The sequence below is a fragment of the Neovison vison genome, chromosome 5 (assembly GCF_020171115.1).
Source record: "Neovison vison isolate M4711 chromosome 5, ASM_NN_V1, whole genome shotgun sequence".
NCBI lineage: Eukaryota > Metazoa > Chordata > Mammalia > Carnivora > Mustelidae > Neogale > Neogale vison.
The window spans coordinates 98,842,906-98,865,468 of record NC_058095.1 but is presented as its reverse complement, the minus strand read 5'-3'; the positions used below and the strand labels follow the sequence as shown (position 1 = coordinate 98,865,468).

Below are 22,563 nucleotides of genomic sequence, written 5' to 3'. Positions count from 1 at the left end.
AAAGGGAACTTTTTACGAAAGAATCATTGTGAAGGCAATCACTCCTTATTTAAAAAAAAAACACACACTTTAAAATGGACAATAAAGCACCAGCTTATTTGAAAAGTCAATAAATCATAAGTCATAAATCTAGAATAAAACAAAACATCCATTCTTGTTGACAGCTGACAAATTTATTAAATTTCTAGATATACTAGGAGTTTTATAGAGACTCCATAGGGTATAAAGGACTTGCCTGACAAGAAGAAGTTATCTGAACATTAAATTAGTTTCCTTATGTTTCAGGCAGAATTCTGTATTTTATTTTTTACTTCTTAAAAATTAATTTTCACGGTAAATTCAATATAAACTCCACTTTACTGTATTTAATCTTACCAAATAAATTATTTCTTTGCTTTTTTCCTCCTCTATTAGTAGTAATAATATACATCAATTACACTTCTTGTGTCTGTTTTACTTAAAGAATTTTTCATCAATAATTCAGTAAACTAAAAAAAGGCAAACTAGCAAATATAAGAAGTGACATACATTCTTTCTGAAAAAATATAAAGGGAATATAATTTGATAGGTGTATATTTGAAAATACTTAAAAGCTTCTGGAAACAAAAATATTATATTCTACATATATTAACAACCTTTGTAAGAGAGACAGTCATTATCAACAGGTACTGATTTCGCTTCTTTTGCCTACTGAAATCAATCACATTTCATTTTTTTGTCAGTTGCATTAAAACTATACAATAAAATTTTGACACTGTATGTGTAATAGGTAATTTTCCCTGAACTAACAATCAGAAAACATGGTTGAACAAAGGATTTTTAGATAACTTCAAAGTGTAAGGGAAAATCTGGTTTAGGTACTCACTGAAATACTGAAATTTCCAGGCAATTCTGTTGGTTTACACATGGCAGCAGTGCTAACCAGGACTTTACAATGACTCACAATGAAATTTTTAATTAAAGGAATGGCTTAATTATTCAGAGGCTTACAAAATTCAAGATAATCATTGAAATAACTGATGAGCAAAATACATTTTAAGAAAAAGAAATCTTTGGGGAGCCTGAGTGGCTCAATCAGTTAAGCATCTAACTCTTCATTTTGGCTCAGGTCATAATTTCAGGGTTGTAAGATCCAAACCAGTGTCAGGCTCCACTCTGGGCTGGAGCCCGCTTGGGATTCTCTCTCTCCCTCACTTTCTGCCTCTTACCACCCCATTCCTTTCCCTCACTCAGGAAAAAAAAAGGAAAAACATCTTCATTTAAGTTCACTAAACAAATTAACGAGTCATTAACATCACATTACAAGAAGATTCTTAATGACAGATCACTGACATAAATTCCTTATGGATTCTCTAATTTTTTGTATCTCATGTTCCAACAAACAGTCTACCAAACAACTTGTGTCATAACTAAAAACAAAAGGAACAATTTTCTGAGAAAAATATTTATATATTTAAAAGAATTCATTTAAACTATCACTCAAAATTGAATTTTAGTTTGTAAAATTTTTTAGAGGTAAAACAGCATCAGAAATAAATTTTAGTAATACAAAATTATATCACACCTATAGACTAGTATTTCCTGAGGAAAGAGAGAAAATACATTCAGTGTCTATTATGTACCAGACACTATGGTGGATATTTCACATATACTATCTTAGATTAACTCATTTTGCAGTCAGATAAAATTGGCATTTCTAAAAACTCATTCCACAGCTGGCAAAAGTGATTTTCAGAGTTGTTCACAATGATTTAGAGTGAGGGCTCTGAAGTCAGGCTTTCAGGATTAGGATTCTGGTTCTAATCTCCCACTTAAGTCTTGTGCCTTGAGTTACTCAGTTTTTCTCTCCCTCATCAGTAGATAGTATTAGATGAGATACTGTAGTTACAGAGACTAGCACATAGTAAGTACTCAGTAAATGCCATGTACTACTACTACTACACACCCTTGAACAATCCCCATCACCCAAGATCAGATAGTACAGTACAGTGATTTGAGTCTTAATCTGTCTGACATAAAGGAAGTCTTGCTCATTGCATCACACTGTCTCTAAAGAGAATTTTTTGATTAGTGCATTTTTAGCTATTTGATATACGAAAGTCTATTTATACCTTGCACCAGAAAACGTATTATTTTCAAAGCAGATTCTTCCCATAATACACAATAAGGAAGATTTATTTCGTATCACATAAAGAATTTAATAACATATGTTCTGAAAAAAAGGAGGGTGGACCAAATGAAAAAGATCTGTCATTACAATGTATCTGATCATCCAAATCAAAGGAAACAATCTGAGGGGTTTGAAGTGGCGGGGGGTGGGAAGTTGGGGTACCAGGTGGTAGGTATTATAGAGGGCACGGCTTGCATGGAGCACTGGGTGTGGTGAAAAAATAATGAATACTGTTTTTCTGAAAATAAATAAATTGAAAAAAAAAAAAAGTAAATACAAAAAAAAAAACATCCAAACAGCTTTGATCACTTGGCAGAATTACTCAAGGAGATCTCAGAGCTTAAGAATCATTATGAATAGAAGAAATCACAATGGTAACTACATATTGGCCTAATTTACTTGTCAAAAATAGGTAACATCAAAAATACTGTTTGTGGGGGCGCCTGGGTGGCTCATTGGGTTGAGCCGCTGCCTTCGGCTCAGGTCATGATCTCAGGGTCCTGGGATCGAGTCCCACATCGGGCTCTCTGCTCAGCAGGGAGCCTGCTTCCCTCTCTCTCTCTCTGCCTGCCTCTCCATCTACTTGTGATTTCTCTCTGTCAAATAAATACATAAAATCTTTAAAAAAAAAATACTGTTGTGATGCCACAGGCTATTTAACTCAGTTCAGTAATATTTATCTACTCATTTTGTTGGTGAATATTTTTGTGCCATGATAAAAGCTAAAACTACATGTTAAAAGAAAAGGTGACAAAATGTGTTATTCCTGGAAATTTAAGTACTAAAGGGGATGCTATATGAGATCCAAAACCAAGCTAAAGAAAAATCATCTTAAACCCTTCTAGGCTTTTATTGTCTTGGCATTGACTTCAGAACCAATATACACATTTACACATCCTCTATATTAAGCCACCATATTTAGAAAATGAATAGTTCAAAACCAGTTTTCATCACTACAACTAAAATTCAAAATATGTCCTAATTAATTACTTAAGTCTCTATTGTAAATACGAACATTGATAAAAAGAAGTTCAAATATAAAGTAATACAGTCCATATTATAACAACCAATTTCCAAGATTAATGATATATAATTTTTTAAATATAAAGCCGTGGTATTAGAGAGGCTCTTATAGATCACCTAGCCCATTGTCATGCTAACAAAACCCAACATGTACTGAGTGCTTACTATAATGATCTGCATATTTTATAACATTTAATCTAAATAATCCAATGTGCTATTATTATTGCAATTTTGTAACAGTGGAAACAGAAGCATAAAATTGTTAACATATTCAAAGGTGCACTAATAATACAGTAAACTCGGAATTTGAACCCAAGACTATCTGACTTGAAAGTCCACACATATAACAACCATAATACATACCCTTCATGATTAAAAAAAAAAATTGTACACAGAGCCTATTTATAAAGACTCCAGAAAATAAATTATTCCTTCAATAAATTATTTTAATACTATGCTCCCTAGGTAGAGTAAAACTCATCAAGATTTCTAAGGAAAGTAGAATAGTGCCACCAGAGAAACAATAAAGTTTCGTAAAAAAGGACTACTGAGTGGGGGGGGAAACATGGTAACTAAATGCTTCACCTTAAAACACAGAAGACAGAGAAGTAACTGATTATACAGCCTAGTTCAATTTCTCCAAAAAGTAATGAAATATTAGATAACACTATTATTGCTGGCGTAAGTTTTTATGCAAACAGATTTTCAAAAAAAATTTCTCTGGAAATTTAAAAACTTCAAATAGGTTCTCATTCATCTAGAACAATAATAACTAAAAATAAGATGATATATCCTATTTCAAGATTTCATTCATGTATATGAATGAAATATATGATATAGCCAGAAAACAAGAAACTCTATCAACTCTGGCCTTGCAACTAAGAACCTGGGTTCTTCAAGTAGAGACAGAAGTCCCATTTAATAACTTGGTTTTAACATTTTAAAAACCAAAAGACTGTACCACTCATGTACACACTTATCTGTAATGGCCCCCTTCAAAATTTGAAATAACAGAAGACCTTATTACTGATAGACACAATTTTCCGCAAAAGAGCCAACCTCAGACATCAAGGGCTTTGATATAATTAATGCAAAAGTATTAGATAAGAATTCAAAATAGCACATAAATGAATGCAGGGTAGCTTGGAATTGGGTATGTGTTATTACAAAGAGCACAGTGATACTTTTCTTATTATATGTTTTCTGTTGGATTTAAACTAAGAACATGTATATCACTGCAAAAGTTGGAAGTTCTTTATTACAGAGAAAAATTAAGATGAATGATATAAAATACTAAAAACAAATGAAAATGAAAATCAGAATACTCTCCCCTTATATTATCTTCTACCTCCATGATGAAATAAATACAGTTTAAATACCAAAATATAAACATTTAAATGAGTTTTGAAGACAGGCAATGAAAAATATCCATGTGCCCTGGATGAATGGATCAGATAAACTGTTAAAATATGATTTTAGCCCTAAGATTTTATAATAGATATTCACGTAGATATAAATTATTATGATAGTTTTAGTTATAACATTTTCAAACTATATAATCTTTCTAATTTTTCTTCACAAACAACAAATTCCATGGTTAAAATGATTATAGACAATATTAATTCATAAGGAATATTTAAATTACACATGGGAGTTTGCTACAGACTACTTCATCCCCAACTTCTTTTCATAGAACTTACTAAGTTTTTAATTACTGATCACAATGTATATTGATGATTCACTTAGATGATAAAGAGCAAAACATTTTGAATTTAGACCCAGGACTGAAATTTAAAGTTTTATTTTTCCACCAGGTTGAAATCCACCCTCACCCCGGTGAAATTATTTAAGATCTTATAGCAAAATAGTATCACAGCAGGGCATGATCTCAGGGTTCCTTTTTTACCTCAAAGCTTTTTACTTCAAGACTCCAACCTTTACACTGATATAAAAGAAAGAATGACCCATGGATAAGAGCTGGATGTTGTAAATGTACAGGTCCATTTATATTCATGTTTATACTGTACATAAAGGTGGTCTCAATACAGGAACAGTATTATTAGAAATTAAAATAGAATTTTGTTAATAGCTTATTTAGATAATAAGTAAGAAAAAATCATGTTACATTCCAATGGACTTTTAATTTATTTTCCCATCTTTGCTTTATTCCCTAGGTTTTCCAACAATTCAAAATTGGATAACCCATGAAGAACTTCAGTATATATGTGCATATTAGGGAAGCATTCCTATATTGTTTCTGGAGTAAAAATGAATGTTTACCTATATATTTTTTTCTTGAAATTCTCCAAACATAGCAATGTACAGAGTAAAAATAGTTAAAAATTCACATTTAACTTCTTATAGAAATGATTGTTATAAAATTAAATCAGCATTTGAAGCATTAGGTATGTTTTTATAAAAAGCAAAGAAGCTACAGAATTGCACATGAAATAAGCCTAATTAGAAAATAACTGAATTTTTATATAAACACAGATATACCACTGGGTAGATTTAGATTCTCATATATGAATTATATATAAAAGAAAGCTAATGTCGATTAATATTATCCCAATATTATGATAACATAAGTATAAAATAATACTAATATATAATATATAAATTATGTGACTGTTATCAAATACATTTTTTCGGAATGAACTTTACCCTAGTAATTTTATATGAGTTAAGAGGATTTCATGGATGATCCAAACCATAAAGCATTTCTAAAGGTTAAAGCTGGGACTAGTGTTTCTCCTCAATTTGTATTAAAATCATGCTACATCTGGTAAGAAGTTTTGATTTATTATCAAGGAAGTCATTCCTTTATGATTTTAAGTGTCAAGTTTTAATATTGTGTAAATATATATCTGCCTTAGTCCTAAAGAAACTTTTATTAGCACTTCAGGGATAAAAACCAAATATTGTAACACATTTACACAGCATTGACTATGCCAGGCATAATCTAAGCGTGTAAAAATTACAAGAAATTACACATTTAAAGAAAACTTACCAGACAGTTGTTTCCACTTGACTGTCATTGAGTTGCCGATTGTCCAGTTGGGCAAAAAGTGGAAAAAGTACTTGAATTCCTCCAATTGAATGAATTGCACTATGAATTGAATGTGTTACTATAGCTTTCACATCCTATGTTCGAAAACAAAAATGTGTATTAACCTCTGAAGCATAAAGTTATCACTATTTCCTTGTTCTAAGTAACTCTGAAAAAATTTAAAAACATAGACATTTTAAATCCTTCAATTATAAAATTTTTGATACACATATAAAATAAAAACTTGAAATCTTTGTCAACCACTTTCAAATTTGAATTTGAAGTTGAGATTTTTATATGGAAAATGTGAAGCTATAAATCAAAAATCAATTTAGAATAAGAAATATTATTAGTAGATTTAAAGATTTTCAAGTAATTTTTATTTGGGGTATTATACTAGTACATTTTTAAAGCAAAGTATATATTTGTGTCTAACAATTTTCTGTTCAGCTAATCAACCAATTTTATTTCAAAGGTTATAGAACAGACAAGATAACAGAGATGACAGATTCCCTACTAAGAAGACTGACTAGTCCAGGGCAAAGTATATTGCCAAAAAATAAAATAAAATAAAATAAGAAAATAAGGGAGAAAGGAAAAATGTCATTCAAAGAACTAGAAAACAAAAAAAAGAAAAAGAAAAGCAACTATAGATCTACAGACTAGCAAGGTTTAATATGTAAAATACATACTGTTAATGCTTAATGAGAATATTACACTAAGCCACTATTCACCTACCTGGAGCATTAGAGCATGTGGGGAATGAACAAAAATTGATGCATTTTCCTTTGGTGATGATTCCAGGCATAGCTGAGCGTCAGTGGCCTTAGCATTATATGTAAATGCAATACTACTCGCAAGTTTCCCATCATACAGAACCTGTTTATGATGTTCTGCCAAATGAATGTCACTCTCGGACTTAAATTTGAAGGTGCTCTGAAAAAATAAAACTAAACTAAATACTCTTTTTAAATGTAACACAATAAAACTCTAAAGTTTTAAAGCAGAGAAACATTTAAGATAATAGACAATTTGTTTGACCCTTCCAAGCATCAGGCATTAGTCAGTGGTATTATTTTGTTATTCTTACTTCAATTCCAGGAGTTAAATTTTACTCATCATGTTAATAAACACTACTCATCTGCATATTTTGGTTTATATTTTTAAAATAATTTTATTAGAAAAAATATAAAGCCAGATGCTATTAAATCTGTAGTAAAAGGACTTTGATTTAATACTTCATAACATAAATTTAATTTTCCTGCTTAACACATTCAAAAGTATTTACATGACTAAACAGCACCTGGTATAGAAATCACTTATATAGAAAAACAATTATCATTTAAGACTATGAAAAAAGTTTATAAGCAAAAATATTTATACCTCTACTATAAAAATTTTATCAACATATTGAGTAACAACACTATCCACAAAAAAGTATCAGATAGTCATGTTAAACCCAGAAAAAACTTCATTAAAACACGTCACTGCTTTATAAAGAAATAACAAAGATGTACTAGTTGTAATCAGAAAGGTATTGTTAGGGCGCCTGGGTGGCTCAGTCAGTTAAGCTTCTGGCTTCAGCACAGGTCCTGATCCCCAAGTCCTGGGATCGAGTCCCACACTGGGCTCCCCACTCAATGGGGAGTCTGTTTCTCCCTCTGCCCCTCACCCTACTCTTGTGCTCTCTATCAAATAAAGAAAATCTTAAAAAAAAAAGAAACATACTATTGTTAGAAATGGTCAGAATTTCTCTGCAGATAAAAACCTGACAAACACAAATAATATTTAACCTTTGTAAAAATCACATGATGTTATTATGATTATTTTCAACTTACAACTATGAAAACTGAATGTTAGATTAAGATCTGGAAGGGATAGTGCCACGACACAATGTCAAGTCTTCTCTCTCATAGTATTAATGGATTAATGCTGACGTGATCTGGATTATAATCCAGACTCTATTACTGATTATCTCTGCACCTTTATTTATTTATTTATTTATTTTTAAAGATTTTATTTATTTATTTGACAGAGAGAGATCACAAGTAGGCAGAGAGGCAGGCAGAGAGAGAGAGGAGGAAGCAGGCTCCCTGCCGAGCAGAGAGCCCGATGCTGGACTCAATCCCAGGACCCCGAGATCATGACCTGAGCTGAAGGCAGCGGCTTAACCCACTGAGCCACCCAGGTGCCCTCTGCACCTTTATTTAATAAGAGTCAAAGAAATCATATAACCAATGTGCCCCATTTCATTACTCTAATGTTACAGTAAGTGTAAACTGAATGTTCCAAACTCGGACTCTTACAGGAGGCAAACAAATACGTGTATAAATGAAGCAGATTACACGGAGATTTCTTCAGTCTAGACAATGTATATCCTGTCTAAAAGTGCTCAATGGGGACGCCTGGGTGGCTCAGTTGGTTAAGCAGCTGCCTTCGGCTCAGGTCATGATCCCAGTGTGCTGGGATCGAGTCCCGCATCGGGCTCCTTGCTCAGCAGGGAGCCTGCTTCTCCCTCTGCCTCTGTCTGCCTGTGCTCGCTCGCTCTCTGATAAATAAATAAAATCTTAAAAGTGCTCAATGCTCAGCTCAAATCCATTTTTGTACCATGTTGTCAGTTCTTCAGTATTTTTCAAAAGGAACATGAACTCTGGACATCTTTATAAAATATCACCTAATTTGTAATTTAATGCAAATGTTCAAAAACACTGTGCAGACCAAACATGTCGGGCCAAATTTAGCCCATTTTCTACTTTTAAACTAGTATCAGAGAGCCTCCCTTCCTTGAACTTGGACACAAACCACTTACTAAGCATCTACCAATATAAGAGCAACATAATAAATGAAAATTTATATATATTTGGTTATGGCTGATACTTTTTGTCCTTTAAATATAAGCACATTTACATATTTTGATATAAGAAATAAGCTAACAGAATTACAGTACTTTGGATTGAACCTTGCCTGCTCTTCCCAATTAAATGGAATATAGAACTTTATCTGCCACCTCAGAGTTTCAAAATTTAATCTGTTTATGTAACTCACAGATTCTTACTTCCTAATCTAGAGGTAACAGTTGGGCTTAACACATGTTCTGGTTTAAAATAAAGATTGTATTTCAGTCCCTCCTGTACTAAAGAAATAGGCAACAACTACAATAAAAAAAAAGAATTTTTTAAAAAGTAATATCTGAATGAAATTATGAGTAAACTATATTAGATAGTAATATTGGCAACATAAAACCAATTTAATTTGCCTTCTTCACTGGTTGCCTTGGTATTAAAAAAATAAATATTTTAATAGTCATTTAGGTAGAATTATACATACTCAAAATGTTTAATATTTATGTTACTAATCCAGTAATTTTGAAGTAAAATTTCACAAATAAAATTTGATTATTTACTTATGTTGCAAAGCACAGATCAAAAGAAGGATTTAATTATCTTGAAGGAGTAAAACATAGCAGTTAGTTTGTAAAAATAAAAGTATTTAATTGCAGGAATTTGGGAGAAGAGTTGATATGACATTAAAACACTACAGAAAAGGGGGCACGTGGGTGGCTCAGTGGGTTAAAGCCGCTGCCTTCGGCTCGGGTCATGATCCCGGGGTCCTGGGATTGAGCCCCACATCGGGCTCTCTGCTCAGCAGGGAGCCTGCTTCCCCCCTCCCCTCTCTCTGCCTGCCTCTCAGCCTCTTTGTGATCTCTGTCAAATAAATAAATAAATAAATCTTTTTAAAAATAAATAAGTAAAAATAAAACACTAGAGAAGAAGACCAAATAAGGAAGAGGAGAGTCAAGGAGTTGGATGACCCAAGGGGAGATTCAAGTTTAATCACGTAGAGTAGTGGTGCTTCCTTATGCTGATGACATCATACTGAGAAAAGCAATGTGTAAATGATGGGAATAGCAACTGCAGGAAGAGGAACACAGACTTTACCCAGTAAAGTGACCTTATATTAAGGAATATTTTGGATTTGACAAAAACAAAGGTAACAAAAGCAAAAATAAACCAGTGGACCAATGGACTACATCAAACTAAAAAGCTTCTGCACAGTGAAGGAAACCACCAACAAAATGAAAAAGCAAGCTATCAAATAGGAGAAAATATGTGCAAATCATATACCTGATAAGGGGTTACTATCCAAAATATATAAAAAACTCATATAACTCACAAAATCTGATTTAAAAATGGGCAGAGGATCTAATAGTCATTTTTCAAAAAAAAGACACATTGATGGCCGAATGGCACATGAAAAATGCTCAGGATCACTAATTAGGGAAATGCAAATCAAAACCACAACCCTAACCCTAACCTCACACCTGTTGGAATAGCTATTATTGACTACTACCAAAAAGACAAAATATATAACAAGTGTTGTCAAGGATATGGAAGAAAGAGAATCCTTTTGCACTGCTGGTGGGTATGTAAGTGCAACAACTATGGAAAACAGTATGACATATTCTCTAAAACTTAAAAAAAAGAGGGGCACCTGGGTGGCTCAGTCTGTTCAGAGTCTGATTCTTGGTTTTGGCTCAGGTTATGGATTTGGGGTCTGGGATTGAGCCCCGCCTTGTGTTCTGCACTCAAGTGGAGTCTGCTTGGGATTCTCTCCCTTTCCCTCCGCTCCTCCCCTCTCCCCCTCACACAAACACATACAGGCATGCACATGCGTATGATTGTTCACTCTCTCTCTCTAATAAAATTCTTAAAACTTTAAAAAGTTTATAAAAAAACTTAAAGATAGAACTACCTACCATATAACCTAGTAATTCCACTTCTTGATATTTAGCCAAAATACCCCAAAAACATTAATTCAAAAAGATATATGTATCCCCATGTTCATTGCAGCATTATTTATAATAATGGATAAAGAAAATATGGTGTGTGTGTATAAACACACACACACACACACAAAGGGATGTTATTCAGCCATTAAAAAAATTAAATCATGCCATTTGCAACAACATATAGACTTTAAGGGTATTATGTTAGGTGAAATAAGTCAGACAGAGAAAAACCAATACTATAGGACCTTACATGTATGTGGAACCTCAAACAAAGAACTCATAGATACAAAGAATGATCAGAGATGGAGGCTGGGGGTAGATAAATTGGTGAGGGTAGACAAGAGTATAAACCTCTACTTTGAAGATGAGTAAGTTCTGAAGATTAAATATACAAAATGTTGATTAGATACTTTATTGTATATATGTAAATTGCTAAAAAAAGTAGATTTAAAAGTTTTCAGTACACACTAAAAATTTTAACTATGTGAGTTGCTATATGTGTCAACTGTCATCATTTCACAATATATACATACATCAAATCATTACATTGTATGCTTTAAACTAATACAATGTTAAGTGTCAATTATATCTCAGTAAAACTTGAATAAAAGCTGTGAAATTTAAAAAAGTAAAAATGACTGTATTGTCAGTTTTATACAGTGCAAAACCATTAGGTTCAAAATCAGTTAGACTTAAGTCTGAATCCTAACTCTATCACTGACCGGATGTGCATCCATCTACAAGTTATCTACCTCTCATCTGTTACACACTTAACAGGTAAAATAGTAAGTAGAGTACTTTGAACAATAAAAGGACCTTTAAAAAGGCAACTCAAAATGGTAGCTGCTATTACTGTGTCTTTTTCTACTTGGTATTATACGAATTTTTCTAGGTTCAATATTTTTTTCATAAATGTTACTCATAAAACATTTACTATAAATTTTATGTAATGGCATATTACACTTATCTTAGTGAACATTCAGATATCTGTAACATAGTTGCTAATGAGGCAAAGTCTCATTGGGAAGAACCCTAATCACCTAAACTGGAATTACTTAACAAGAATATCAGAACATATTCCAAAATACTGCGAAACTCAACCAAACTAAGTTTATCTGATTACTACAAGAGCAGAGACTTGTTATTTTCTAATACTAACATCTGAAAACTTCATCAATGCCAAGAATATAGCCATTTTCCATTGAAATTATGTAAGAATAACATATATATGGCAATACCTATTGCTCTTCCAGGATCTCTATGTGAAAAGTGTTGCTGACTTTAATAGGGAAAGACACTGCAACATTCTATGAATTATATTTCCTGATGTATAACTAAGAGAATGTTGCTACCTGTGCATGGTAGAATTTTCCCTTCCAAATGAATTATCCAACTGAACTCATTAGAAATAATTCGGACTCTAGTATCTAAATTTCCAAACTTCTCTAGGAAAGTACTAAGTATGATTAATCCTTTCTTCTGTCACAATTTTTTTTATAATTCCAAATGACTAGAAACTAAGTCATTGAGGATTTTGATATTCAAAATGCTCAATAACTTGGTTTCAACCTATCATAATCATCCTCACATTCCACCATAAACCACTCAGCATACCTACTCTATATTCTGCCAGGAAGCCATGCCTGATTGTGGATTAATGGCTTAATGGGTTAATTGGTTAATCCATAAACACTTCCTTGCTTCTATCCCTATGAGCATGCCTGCTGTCTCATTCTATCATCACATCCTGCTCATCCTCTGAAATTCATGTATTTTTCAAGAACCATTAAAAAACTTTTTTTTAAAGATTTTATTCACTTATTTGTGAAAGAGAGAGAGAGAGAAAGAGAGCACACACAAGCAGAGGAAGCAGCAGGCAGAGGAAGCAGGCTCCCTGAGCAGGGAGCATAGTGTGGGGCTTGATCCCAGGAGCCTGGGATCATGACCTGAGCCAAAGGCAGATGCTTAACTGACTGAACCACTCAGGCATCCCCTAAAAAACTTTTCCACAGAGTTCCTAAAGCCTTTGTAGCTGAAATTAATCATCCTTCCCCAGAACTTTAATAGCATTTGCATTATATCTCCTTTCGGGTACACATAACAACTCTCAATCATAAACATTTAGGGATATTCTCATAAAAAGTATAACCATGATCATTTTTAATCCTAAAAGCTTAGAACAGTTCCTTGAATATAATAAATATTTGATATACTAATGAATTTTGTTTAATTGCATTCCCTACAATCATTAATTACAACCACCTCTTAACAAGAGTGTAAAGAAAAGACTATAGTCACAAACATATGTCAACAAATGGCAACTAGATCAGCAGAGAAAACTTCAGTGCATGAAATTAGTACTTCAACACAATGGATAACTATTCACCCAATCAAGTCTTCTTTTTAAAGATTTATTTATTTGAGAGAGAGAGAGAGAGAGAGAGACCAAGAGCATTCAACCAGGGGGAGGAGCAGAGGGAGAGAGAGCTGACTCCGCACTGAGTGCAGAGCCTGCGACATGAAGCTTAATCCCAGGACCCTGAGATCATGACGTGGTCAGACACTTAACTGACTCAGCCACCCAGGTGCCCCCACCAAATCAAATCTTTAAAAATTATGATAATGGCAGAAATACCAAGAATGAGCTCTATAAGTACAATATTTCAAATATTAAAAGGAAACATTTCACTGATACCAACCAATATCCAAGAGAAATATTTAACAATGGTACTGAGAAACGACTTATATCAAATTAAGTAATCATTTCCCAATATTAAGCAATTTCATGTAACTCATTCTTCTAATATGAATAAAAGTTTTTCACATGCATGCAGTTGCACAGAAGAATGGATATTTTGAAAGGCTAGAAATTTTAAAAATTAATTGCAAAAGCAATCAATATTACATAATCATAAAAGATACACTTTGTAGATATGATCTGGTTGGACACATGTTTAAGTAATTATAATCCAGCAGAGTAAAACTCCAAAACTTCTGTGTCACTACTGTCATTTATTCTTATAATAATTACTGCCCACCAAAGGATTTAGAAATAAACCTTCCCTCATCGGGGTGATACTCCACAGTCTCAAACAATTGTGTGACCTCTCCTACCTCTCTTCTGCTACTAGTGAACACCTGCTTTCTGCTAAGGTTCATGGAACCACCACCACCACCCCCCCACCCCACCCCACCCCCGACCCCACCCCCCGCTGTTAATGTACAGCTCTACACCTGGCAAAGAATGCACAGGAAATCCTCAGAAAGACTTTTGCCCCTACCCCAACAGCTTGCTCCTTTTGCCCCGTTCCATATATTCAAGCTGTTTCAAGCCGCCCTGAATTTCTGATCTCAACATACTCAGCTCAGCTACCTCCACAGCTAAAATATGTGGAAGTATTTTATTGGTTCCAGTCAGATCTCAAGGGTGAATACCAAGTTCATTAAATATATTCCTACTCTCAATATGATCTCAGGCCTGTGCTGGTATTGACAAGTGTCAAAAACAGATGTTTTGTATATTTTGCCCATTTTTATAATTATTTACAGTAGTCCAACACATTCAGTACCAGTATTTCAACACTGACAAAATCAGAAATCAGATTGACTATTTTCTGAAATTAATTAAGCTAACACAGTTTTACTTGTTTTTTTATTTTAGCCATAGGTGTAAAGTGATATCTAATTGTGGTTTTGATTTGCATTTCCCTAATGATTAGTGATGTTGAAAATCTTCTCACGTGTCTGTTGGCCATCTGGATGTCTTCTTTGAAAAAAATGTCTATTCAGGTCCTCTGCCCATTTTTTAATTGGACTTTTTTTTTCTTTTTTTTTAGAGTACAGTTGCATGAGTTCCTTATATATTTTGGATATTAACCTCTTATTGGTGATATCATTTGTGAGTATCTCCTCTTGTTCAATAGGTTACCTTTTCATTTTGTGAGTGGTTTCCTTCCTACATTGTGCAAAAACTTTCTACTTTGATGCAGTCCTAATACTTTTTTTTGCTTTTCTTTCCTTTGTTTTAGGAGACATATCTATAAAAATGTTATAAACGCCAATGTCAGAGAAAATACTGCTTGTGTACTTTCCAAGGATTTTTATGGTTTTCAGGTCTCACATTTAGGTCCTTACTCCAATTTGAGTTTTTAAGTTTATTTTCAGCCACTGTAGAAAACAAATATGGAGGGTCCTCAAAACATTAAAAATAGAAATACCCCATAATCTAGTAATCTCACTACTGGACATCTACCTAAAGAAAATGAAAACACTAATTTGGAATGATATATGCACCCCCTATGTTTACTGAGCATTATTTATAACAGCCAAGATATGGAAGATAATGGTTGCTAGAGGGGAGCAGGATAGAGGAATGGGCAAAATGGGTAAAGGGAACTGCAGATACAAGCTTCCAGTTATGGAATGAATAAGTCACAGGAACAAAAGGCACAGCATTAAGAATATAGTCAATGAGGAGCCTGGGTGGCTCAGTGGTTTAAAGCCTCTGCCTTTGGCTCAGGTCATGGTCCCAGGGTCCTGGGATCAAACCCCACATCGGGCTCTCTGCTCAGGATGGAGCCTGCTCTTCCCTCTCTCTCTGCCTGCCTCTCTGCCTGACAAATAAATAAAATCTTTTTTAAAAAAATGAATACAGTCAATGATATTATAATAGTGATATATGGTGACAAAAAGCTACAGTTGTATTGAACATAGCATAATGTATAAACTTGTCAAATCACTATGCTATACACCTAAAATGTATGTAACATTGTGTTAACTCTACTCAAAATTTTAATTAAGGAATTTTGTAATTAGATTGGTTTTTTTTTTTTTTAAAGATTTTATTTATTTATTTGAGAGAGAGTGTGAGAGAGAGCATGAGCGAGGAGAAGGTCAGAGAGCGAAGCAGACTCCCCATGGAGCTGGGAGCCTGATGTGGGACTCGATCCCGGGACTCCAGGATCACGCCCTGAGCCGAAGGCAGTCGTCCAACCAACTGCGCCACCCAGGCGTCCCTAGATTGGTTTTAAAAGACTGTTTTGCAAATTCTAATTGTCATCCCCACAGGAAAAAAAAAAAAATCAAAGATTAGAAGCTTCACGAGCCTGACTGAACTGTCATTAAAACTATCTTTCTCTATGAAGCATTTCTCAGTTCCTACAATCAGAATCCTTTTCCATGATCCCACTGGACTTACTGTTCTCAGATTATATCATGATTATAAATTCAACCAACTTTACTTTTTAACTTTTTGTATGTTTTTCTTCCTTATATGGTTAAAAAGTTCCTTAAAGGTAATTTACAGCTTTGCATGTTCCATAATGCCTATAACAGTGCTCCATGCATAGGAATGCCTTAACAAATGTTCTCTGAATTTTAAAGTTTTATAAGGAAATTCATCCAAATAGAATCCTTTCAGTTTTTCCTTTCGTCATTTTAAAGCTACTTTAAATGACTTTTCCGTATTCAGGGAAAATTCAGAATTTAAAATAAAATTATCCATTCCTCTTTTTTTTTAACACTTTGGCACTTTTATTTTCTAATCTCTTTTTGACAAAATACATCCACTTTATATTTAATTGCACTCATAATTTTAAGACTAAAAATACATTACCCATATTTCTTCCTTGATTTTGGTTTTCTTTCTGGATTCAATTCAATCACAAAACTTTTGTTTTCTACCATTGCTTAAAACCTACCACTTCTCAGTTCTTATTTCTTTAAATATCTTTCTTTGGCTCTTTTTTGCTTCTTTCTGCTTTTTTGTGCCCTTTCCTTTACTTAACAACATGTATAAAAGAGTTGGTTGCTTTGAGAAACACAGCAACCATTAAATATGACTATGAAATCACCAGTGTTGTTCACCACACACTGAACTTAAGCAGTAAAATCTTTTTTCAGCTGAAAGTCTTATACCAGTAATTACTAATATAATGCGTTCTTAAAATCTTCAATGAATTTAAGTGAAAAGTACTAGAAAACATTGAAGATATCACTCTCTTTGGCTCATGGTTACTATTATTTTTAAAGCAATATCTGAAACAGGTAATTAATTCTTCCTATTTTTTTATATGTCTATCTTGCTTAAGAACTCAGAATACCTGCTTTCTAAAAATAATGATTGAAATACTGACAAATGTATTGTTAAATATTGTAATTAGCTTTTCCACATTGGCATTTTAACAATTCTGAAATGTATGTACATTCTACTGTCTGGAACAAAACCTTTATTTTCATTTTGTTCCTATTACTTACAATGGAATAAATGATGTTTAATATATTCTCTGGGAAATCATAAAATCTTTTTGGGAAATATAATGTAGTCTAATAAAACATTCTTATTTAAATAATGACTGGCCTTAAGTTTCTCAGTTTACAATGTAAATAACATATTCCCTACTTTGGTTTGTAGAAGCAAAACAACCTTACATCATAATTAACTAAATATAACATTTTTAGTTTTTTTAAAATTATGATGCAATTTAAATGACTATAAAGATAATCTATTATTAAAATATGATAATTTTCTTATATTTACCCCATTTTTGGTATTTAGATTACTTCCAGCATTTCAAAATTATATATTAAGGCATAATAAGCATGCTTATACATAAATATCATTACTCACTAAATTATTCCTTGAAGGATTTTCAGAAGCACAATTGTTATATAAAATGGTATGAGTAGGATGGGGATGAGAATGAGGAGTGACTGCCAATAGGCATGTTGGGTGACAGAAATGTTCTAAAACTGGATTGTGGTGATGTCTGTACAACTCCGTAAGTTACTTAAAATAATTTACTTGTATACTTAAAGGAGTGAATTATATGATATGTAAATTGCATTTCAATAAAGTTATTATAATTTTTTAAAAGAAAAAAGAGAGTAGGGACATTTTCCAACCAGACACTGAGAGACATGGAATGGGACAGGAAAACATAACCCATACATATGGGAAAAAGCAGGCAACAGAAACTGCCAGTGAGAGCAAACAGATGTCAGATTTAACAGAAAAAGACTCCAAAGTAGCCAATAAAAATACATTCTAAAAACTAAAAGGAAACTGTAACTAGAGAAGTAAATGTAGGTATGGTGACAATGTCATATTAAATAGAGACTATCAGGGAGCCTGGGTGGCCCAGTCAGTTATGCATCTGACTCCTGGTTTTGCCTCAGGTCTGATCTCAGGATCTAGAGATCAAGCCTCACACGGGGCTCAGCATGGACTCTGCCTGAGTTTCTCTTCCTTTGCCTCTGTCCCTACTCTCACTCTCTCTCTCTCACTCATTCACTGAAATAAGTAAATAAATCTTTGAAAAAGTTATTAAATAGAGAATATCAATTAAGAGAGTAATACTATAAAAAGAATCCAAATGGAAATTCTAGAGCTGAAAAGTGTAATTGAATTGAAAATTTTTCTATAGATGCTCAACAAAAGATCTGAACAAGCAGATGACAGAATTAGCACACATGAAAATAAATTAATAAAGATTATGTAATCCAAAAACCAAAAAGAAAAAAAAGAGTAATGAAAAATTACTGGAGCCTCAGAGAAATGTGGGAAACAACTAAATATACCAACATATGCAGAATGGGAATAGCAGAAGTAGAGAAGAAAAAGAAAAGAGAAAAATATTCAAAAACTTGATGAACTGAGAACTTCCCCAATTTTTGGAAAACTCTAATTTGCACATTCAGGAAGCCCATGGACTCAAAGAAAAATAAAAGCAAAGAAATCTACAAACAGAAAAATCATAGTAAAAGTGCTGGAAGCCAAAGACAGGGAGACAATCTTAACAGCAGCATGAGAAAAATGACTCTTCACCTATAAGATCAAAAGTTGACTTCTCGGGGCACCTGGGTGACTCAATGGATTAAAGCCTCTGCCTTTGGCTCAGGTCATGGTCCCAGGGTCCTGGGATGGAGCCCTGAGTCAGGCTCTCTGCTCAGCGGAGAGCCTGCTTTCTCCTCTCTCTCTGCCTTACTCTCTGCCTGCCTCTCTGCCTACTTGTGATCTCTGTCTGTTAAATAAATAAATAAAATCTTTGGGTGGGGGGTGGGGGAGGTTGCCTTCTCACCTAAAAAAAAAATGGAGGCCGGAACACAGCGAAATAAAACATTCAAAGTGCTCAAAGAAAAACCTTTCAACCAAGAATTTGTATCCAGGAAAGCTATGTGAAAGCAAAATGAAATATATTCACAAAAAAATAAAAACTGAGATAATTTGTTGCTGACTCACCCTACAAAAAATAACAGAGTCCTTCAAATGAAAAGAAACCCAAAAAATAATTTGACTACACACACACACACACACACACACACACACACACACAGAATGACAAATATTAAAGATAAGTAAATCAAACATGTATAATCAGGTCTCTGAAAAGGAAAACCAAAGTAAGGAAACACAAATACTAAACAATGTAAGAAAAAAAAATTGAAATATAAAAAGATGCAAAACTACATACTGAAAGTACACACCACTCATCTGAGAAATCAACTCCAAATGACCAAGACATATCTAGAAAAATGACTAGATATAAAGAAAAAAAAATCCTTTGAACACATAGGCAAAAAGAACAAGTGTCCTATAACAGGATATTAAAACTGTCATCAGACTTTCAACAAAACATTTTAATCCAGAAGAAAATCAGTAACATATTTAAGACATTCAAAGAAAGGTTAGTCAAGGATTTTATAAGCAGGCAAATGCCTTTCAAGTGTAAATACCCCTAACAAACTAATAATGAAATGCAGTTCTTAAGAAATACTTTTCCCTGGGGTGCCTGGGTGGCTCAGTGGGTTAAGCCTCTCCCTTCAGCTCAGGTCATGATCTCAGGGTCCTGGGACTGAGCCCAGCATCAGGCTCTCTGCTCGGTGGGGAGCCTGCTTCCCCCTCTCTCTCTGCCTGCCTCTCTGCCTACTTGTGATCTCTCTCTGTCAAATAAATAAATAAAATCAGAAAAAAAAAATAAAGAAAAGAAATACTATTCCCATAAGCCCTCCTAGAGAAACACACTACAGAATAAGCTTCAGATAGCCAAAATGCATCAATATAAGCAGTATGATGAAACTTAAATATGTAAATACTCATAGGACTACAATTAAAGAATGTTTAAAATTGAGAATAGTTATGTAATAACTACATATACTCACAGTGTAGATCATACCTGTATTAGTCTGCTAGGTAGAGTTGCCACAACAAAGTACCAAAGTCAGGTAATTTAAGCAACAAAAATTTATTTCCTTACTATTCTGGGGGCTAGAAATCTAAAATCAAGATGTCAACAGACTTGGTTCCTTCTGGAACCTCTTCTCTTCCCTGTATCTTCTATACTTTTCCCTCTGTGCATGTTTGTATCTTAATTTCCTCTTATACGGATACCATTCATATTAAATTAAGACCCACTTTAATAGCCTCACTTAAGTTTAATTACCTCTTTAAAGACCCTATCTCCAAATATCACATTCTAAGCTACTAGGATCTAGGACTTCAGAATAAAAATTTGAGGGAAATACAACTCAGCCTATAATATATTTAAACTATTAAGAAATGGCAAGGAGAATGAAGAGAACATATGCCCCCCCCCAAAAAAAATCATTTTCAGTAATAATGTCAGTAGAGTAATACTGGTAGTGCTATTCAGAGACTGTTATATGTGTAACTATGGGCTTTCCTAATCCTATTACTCTCTGTACATTTGACAACTTGTATTCTCAGTATAGAAAAGAGATACAGATTTAACTTAGAGAAGGTCAAATTAAAACACAGCAAAGTCCTCAATTTCACACTAATAGAAACTAAGGATTCATGGAATAATGGCTGATTCCAGGATTGAAAACAACAAAATGTTCAAGATGAGTCTGAAATCTTGTCATGGGAAATAGCAAGGAATCTATTGAAGACTACAGGGTCAGGTCAAAGAACTAAGGAACCAACTAGAACAGACATTCATCACTTAAAGGTGGGACAATTTTAATTTCAAAAAGGACAATAACTGATATAGATTAAAATATTTCAAATATATTTAAATCTATGAGTATATAATGAAATTTTAAAAACAGATAATTCAAGATCTTTGAAAATGAAAAAATGGCATTGGGTTATACATTTCCCCTCCTGACCACTAGGAAGCATTATCAGATTGAGTTGGTAGAGTAAAAACATGTTAGTACACACAAAATGATCCAATAATTGAATACAAACATTGTAGAAATTACAGATTTAAATTTAGGACCAGTAAGTAAAAATTATTTGAACTGGATAATAAAATCAGTCTAAAGGCATTACATTGGTGAGGGGAGATAGGACCAGGTCACTGGAAAACACTTTTCTCACCATTCATTGATATTCTAGTATTTTAGGTATAGTATGGCTTTAAGGTAATATACCTGATATATTTTAAGATTTTATTTATTTATTTATTTATTTATTTGAGAGAAAGAGAGGACTTGAGAGAGAAAGAAAGAGTGCATATGAGAAGGATAAGCAGACTTCCCACTGAGCAGGGAGCCCAAGGCCGGGCTCAACCCCAGGGCCCTGGGTTCATGACCTAAGCTGAAGGCATATGCTTAACCAACTGAGCCACCCAAACACCCCACCCCTAATATTGTAAAGCAAATATTACTAAACAATATGATCACAAGTCGTATATTTTCCAAAAGAATTACCTTAGAAATACACATAATAGAATGTCTATTGCTCAAAACATTCCTTTTATCTAGGATTTTTTTTAAGGTTTTATTTATTTATTTGACAGACAGAGATCACCAGTAGGCAAAGAGGCAGGCAGAGAGGGGGGGGGTGAAGCAGGCTCCCCAAAGAAGAGAGAGACCGAAGAGGGGCTCGATCCCAGGACCCTGAGATCATGCCCTGAGGTGAAGGCAGAGGCTTTAACCCACTGAGCCACCCAGGCACTCCGCCTTTTATCTAGAATTTTTAAAAACATTTTCAAAATCTACAACATTTTTAAAGAACTTTATTAAAAGGTGTTTGCAGTTTGTTCAGTTTTTTGGAAAAAAAAAGTTGTAAACATTTATTATAAATTAAAAATGGGGTTCTTAAAAATCTCAACTTTTTCAGACATGAGACAAATTAAAAACCTTTGTAACTGTAGTGAAGAAAACCAGGCTTTAAAAAAAAAAATTTTGCCATTACCAAAAAGGAGACATCTTGAGGTAAAGATAATAAAAATTCCAGTCTGCAGAGATAATGGAGAAAGTTTAACTATCTGGTCAATGAACAAAAATCAAGCATTGTAGCTCCAACCTTCTGTTATTTTTCATTGTAGAAGTGTCATATTCACATCCTCTTTTTGGATGATCAAACCAATGGTGGGATGATGGGAGAGATAGTAAGCTTGCAGTTACTCAGCCCTACCCTGTACAGCCTTGGTAAGGGGACTAATTCTCCACTGGTGGACCAGCAACTTTGTCTCTTTGCATTCTTGTCACTTAGGGCTTTCTGGGCTTCTGTGTTCCGGTAGTTGAAGTTGTAGTAGTACAGAATGTTGAGATGGCTGCTGACCT

At 33.6% G+C, this 22,563-nt stretch overlaps 1 protein-coding gene across 9 annotated transcripts in view; it reads right to left on the bottom strand.

The window, feature by feature from the left end:
• NBEA (neurobeachin) overlaps positions 1–22,563 on the bottom strand; it is a 667,980-nt gene that overhangs the window by 536,328 nt on the left and 109,089 nt on the right. For 8 of the 9 annotated variants that reach the window (XM_044249587.1, XM_044249579.1, XM_044249580.1 and 5 more), the window contains exons 9-10: positions 6,981–7,178; positions 6,204–6,337 (exon numbers count right to left, since the gene is read on the bottom strand). In XM_044249587.1, coding sequence (XP_044105522.1) covers positions 6,204–6,337; positions 6,981–7,178 — 332 coding nt within the window. Of the gene's footprint in view, positions 1–6,203; positions 6,338–6,980; positions 7,179–22,563 lie in introns of those variants that run through there. The other variant, XM_044249585.1, reaches the window with a different exon arrangement.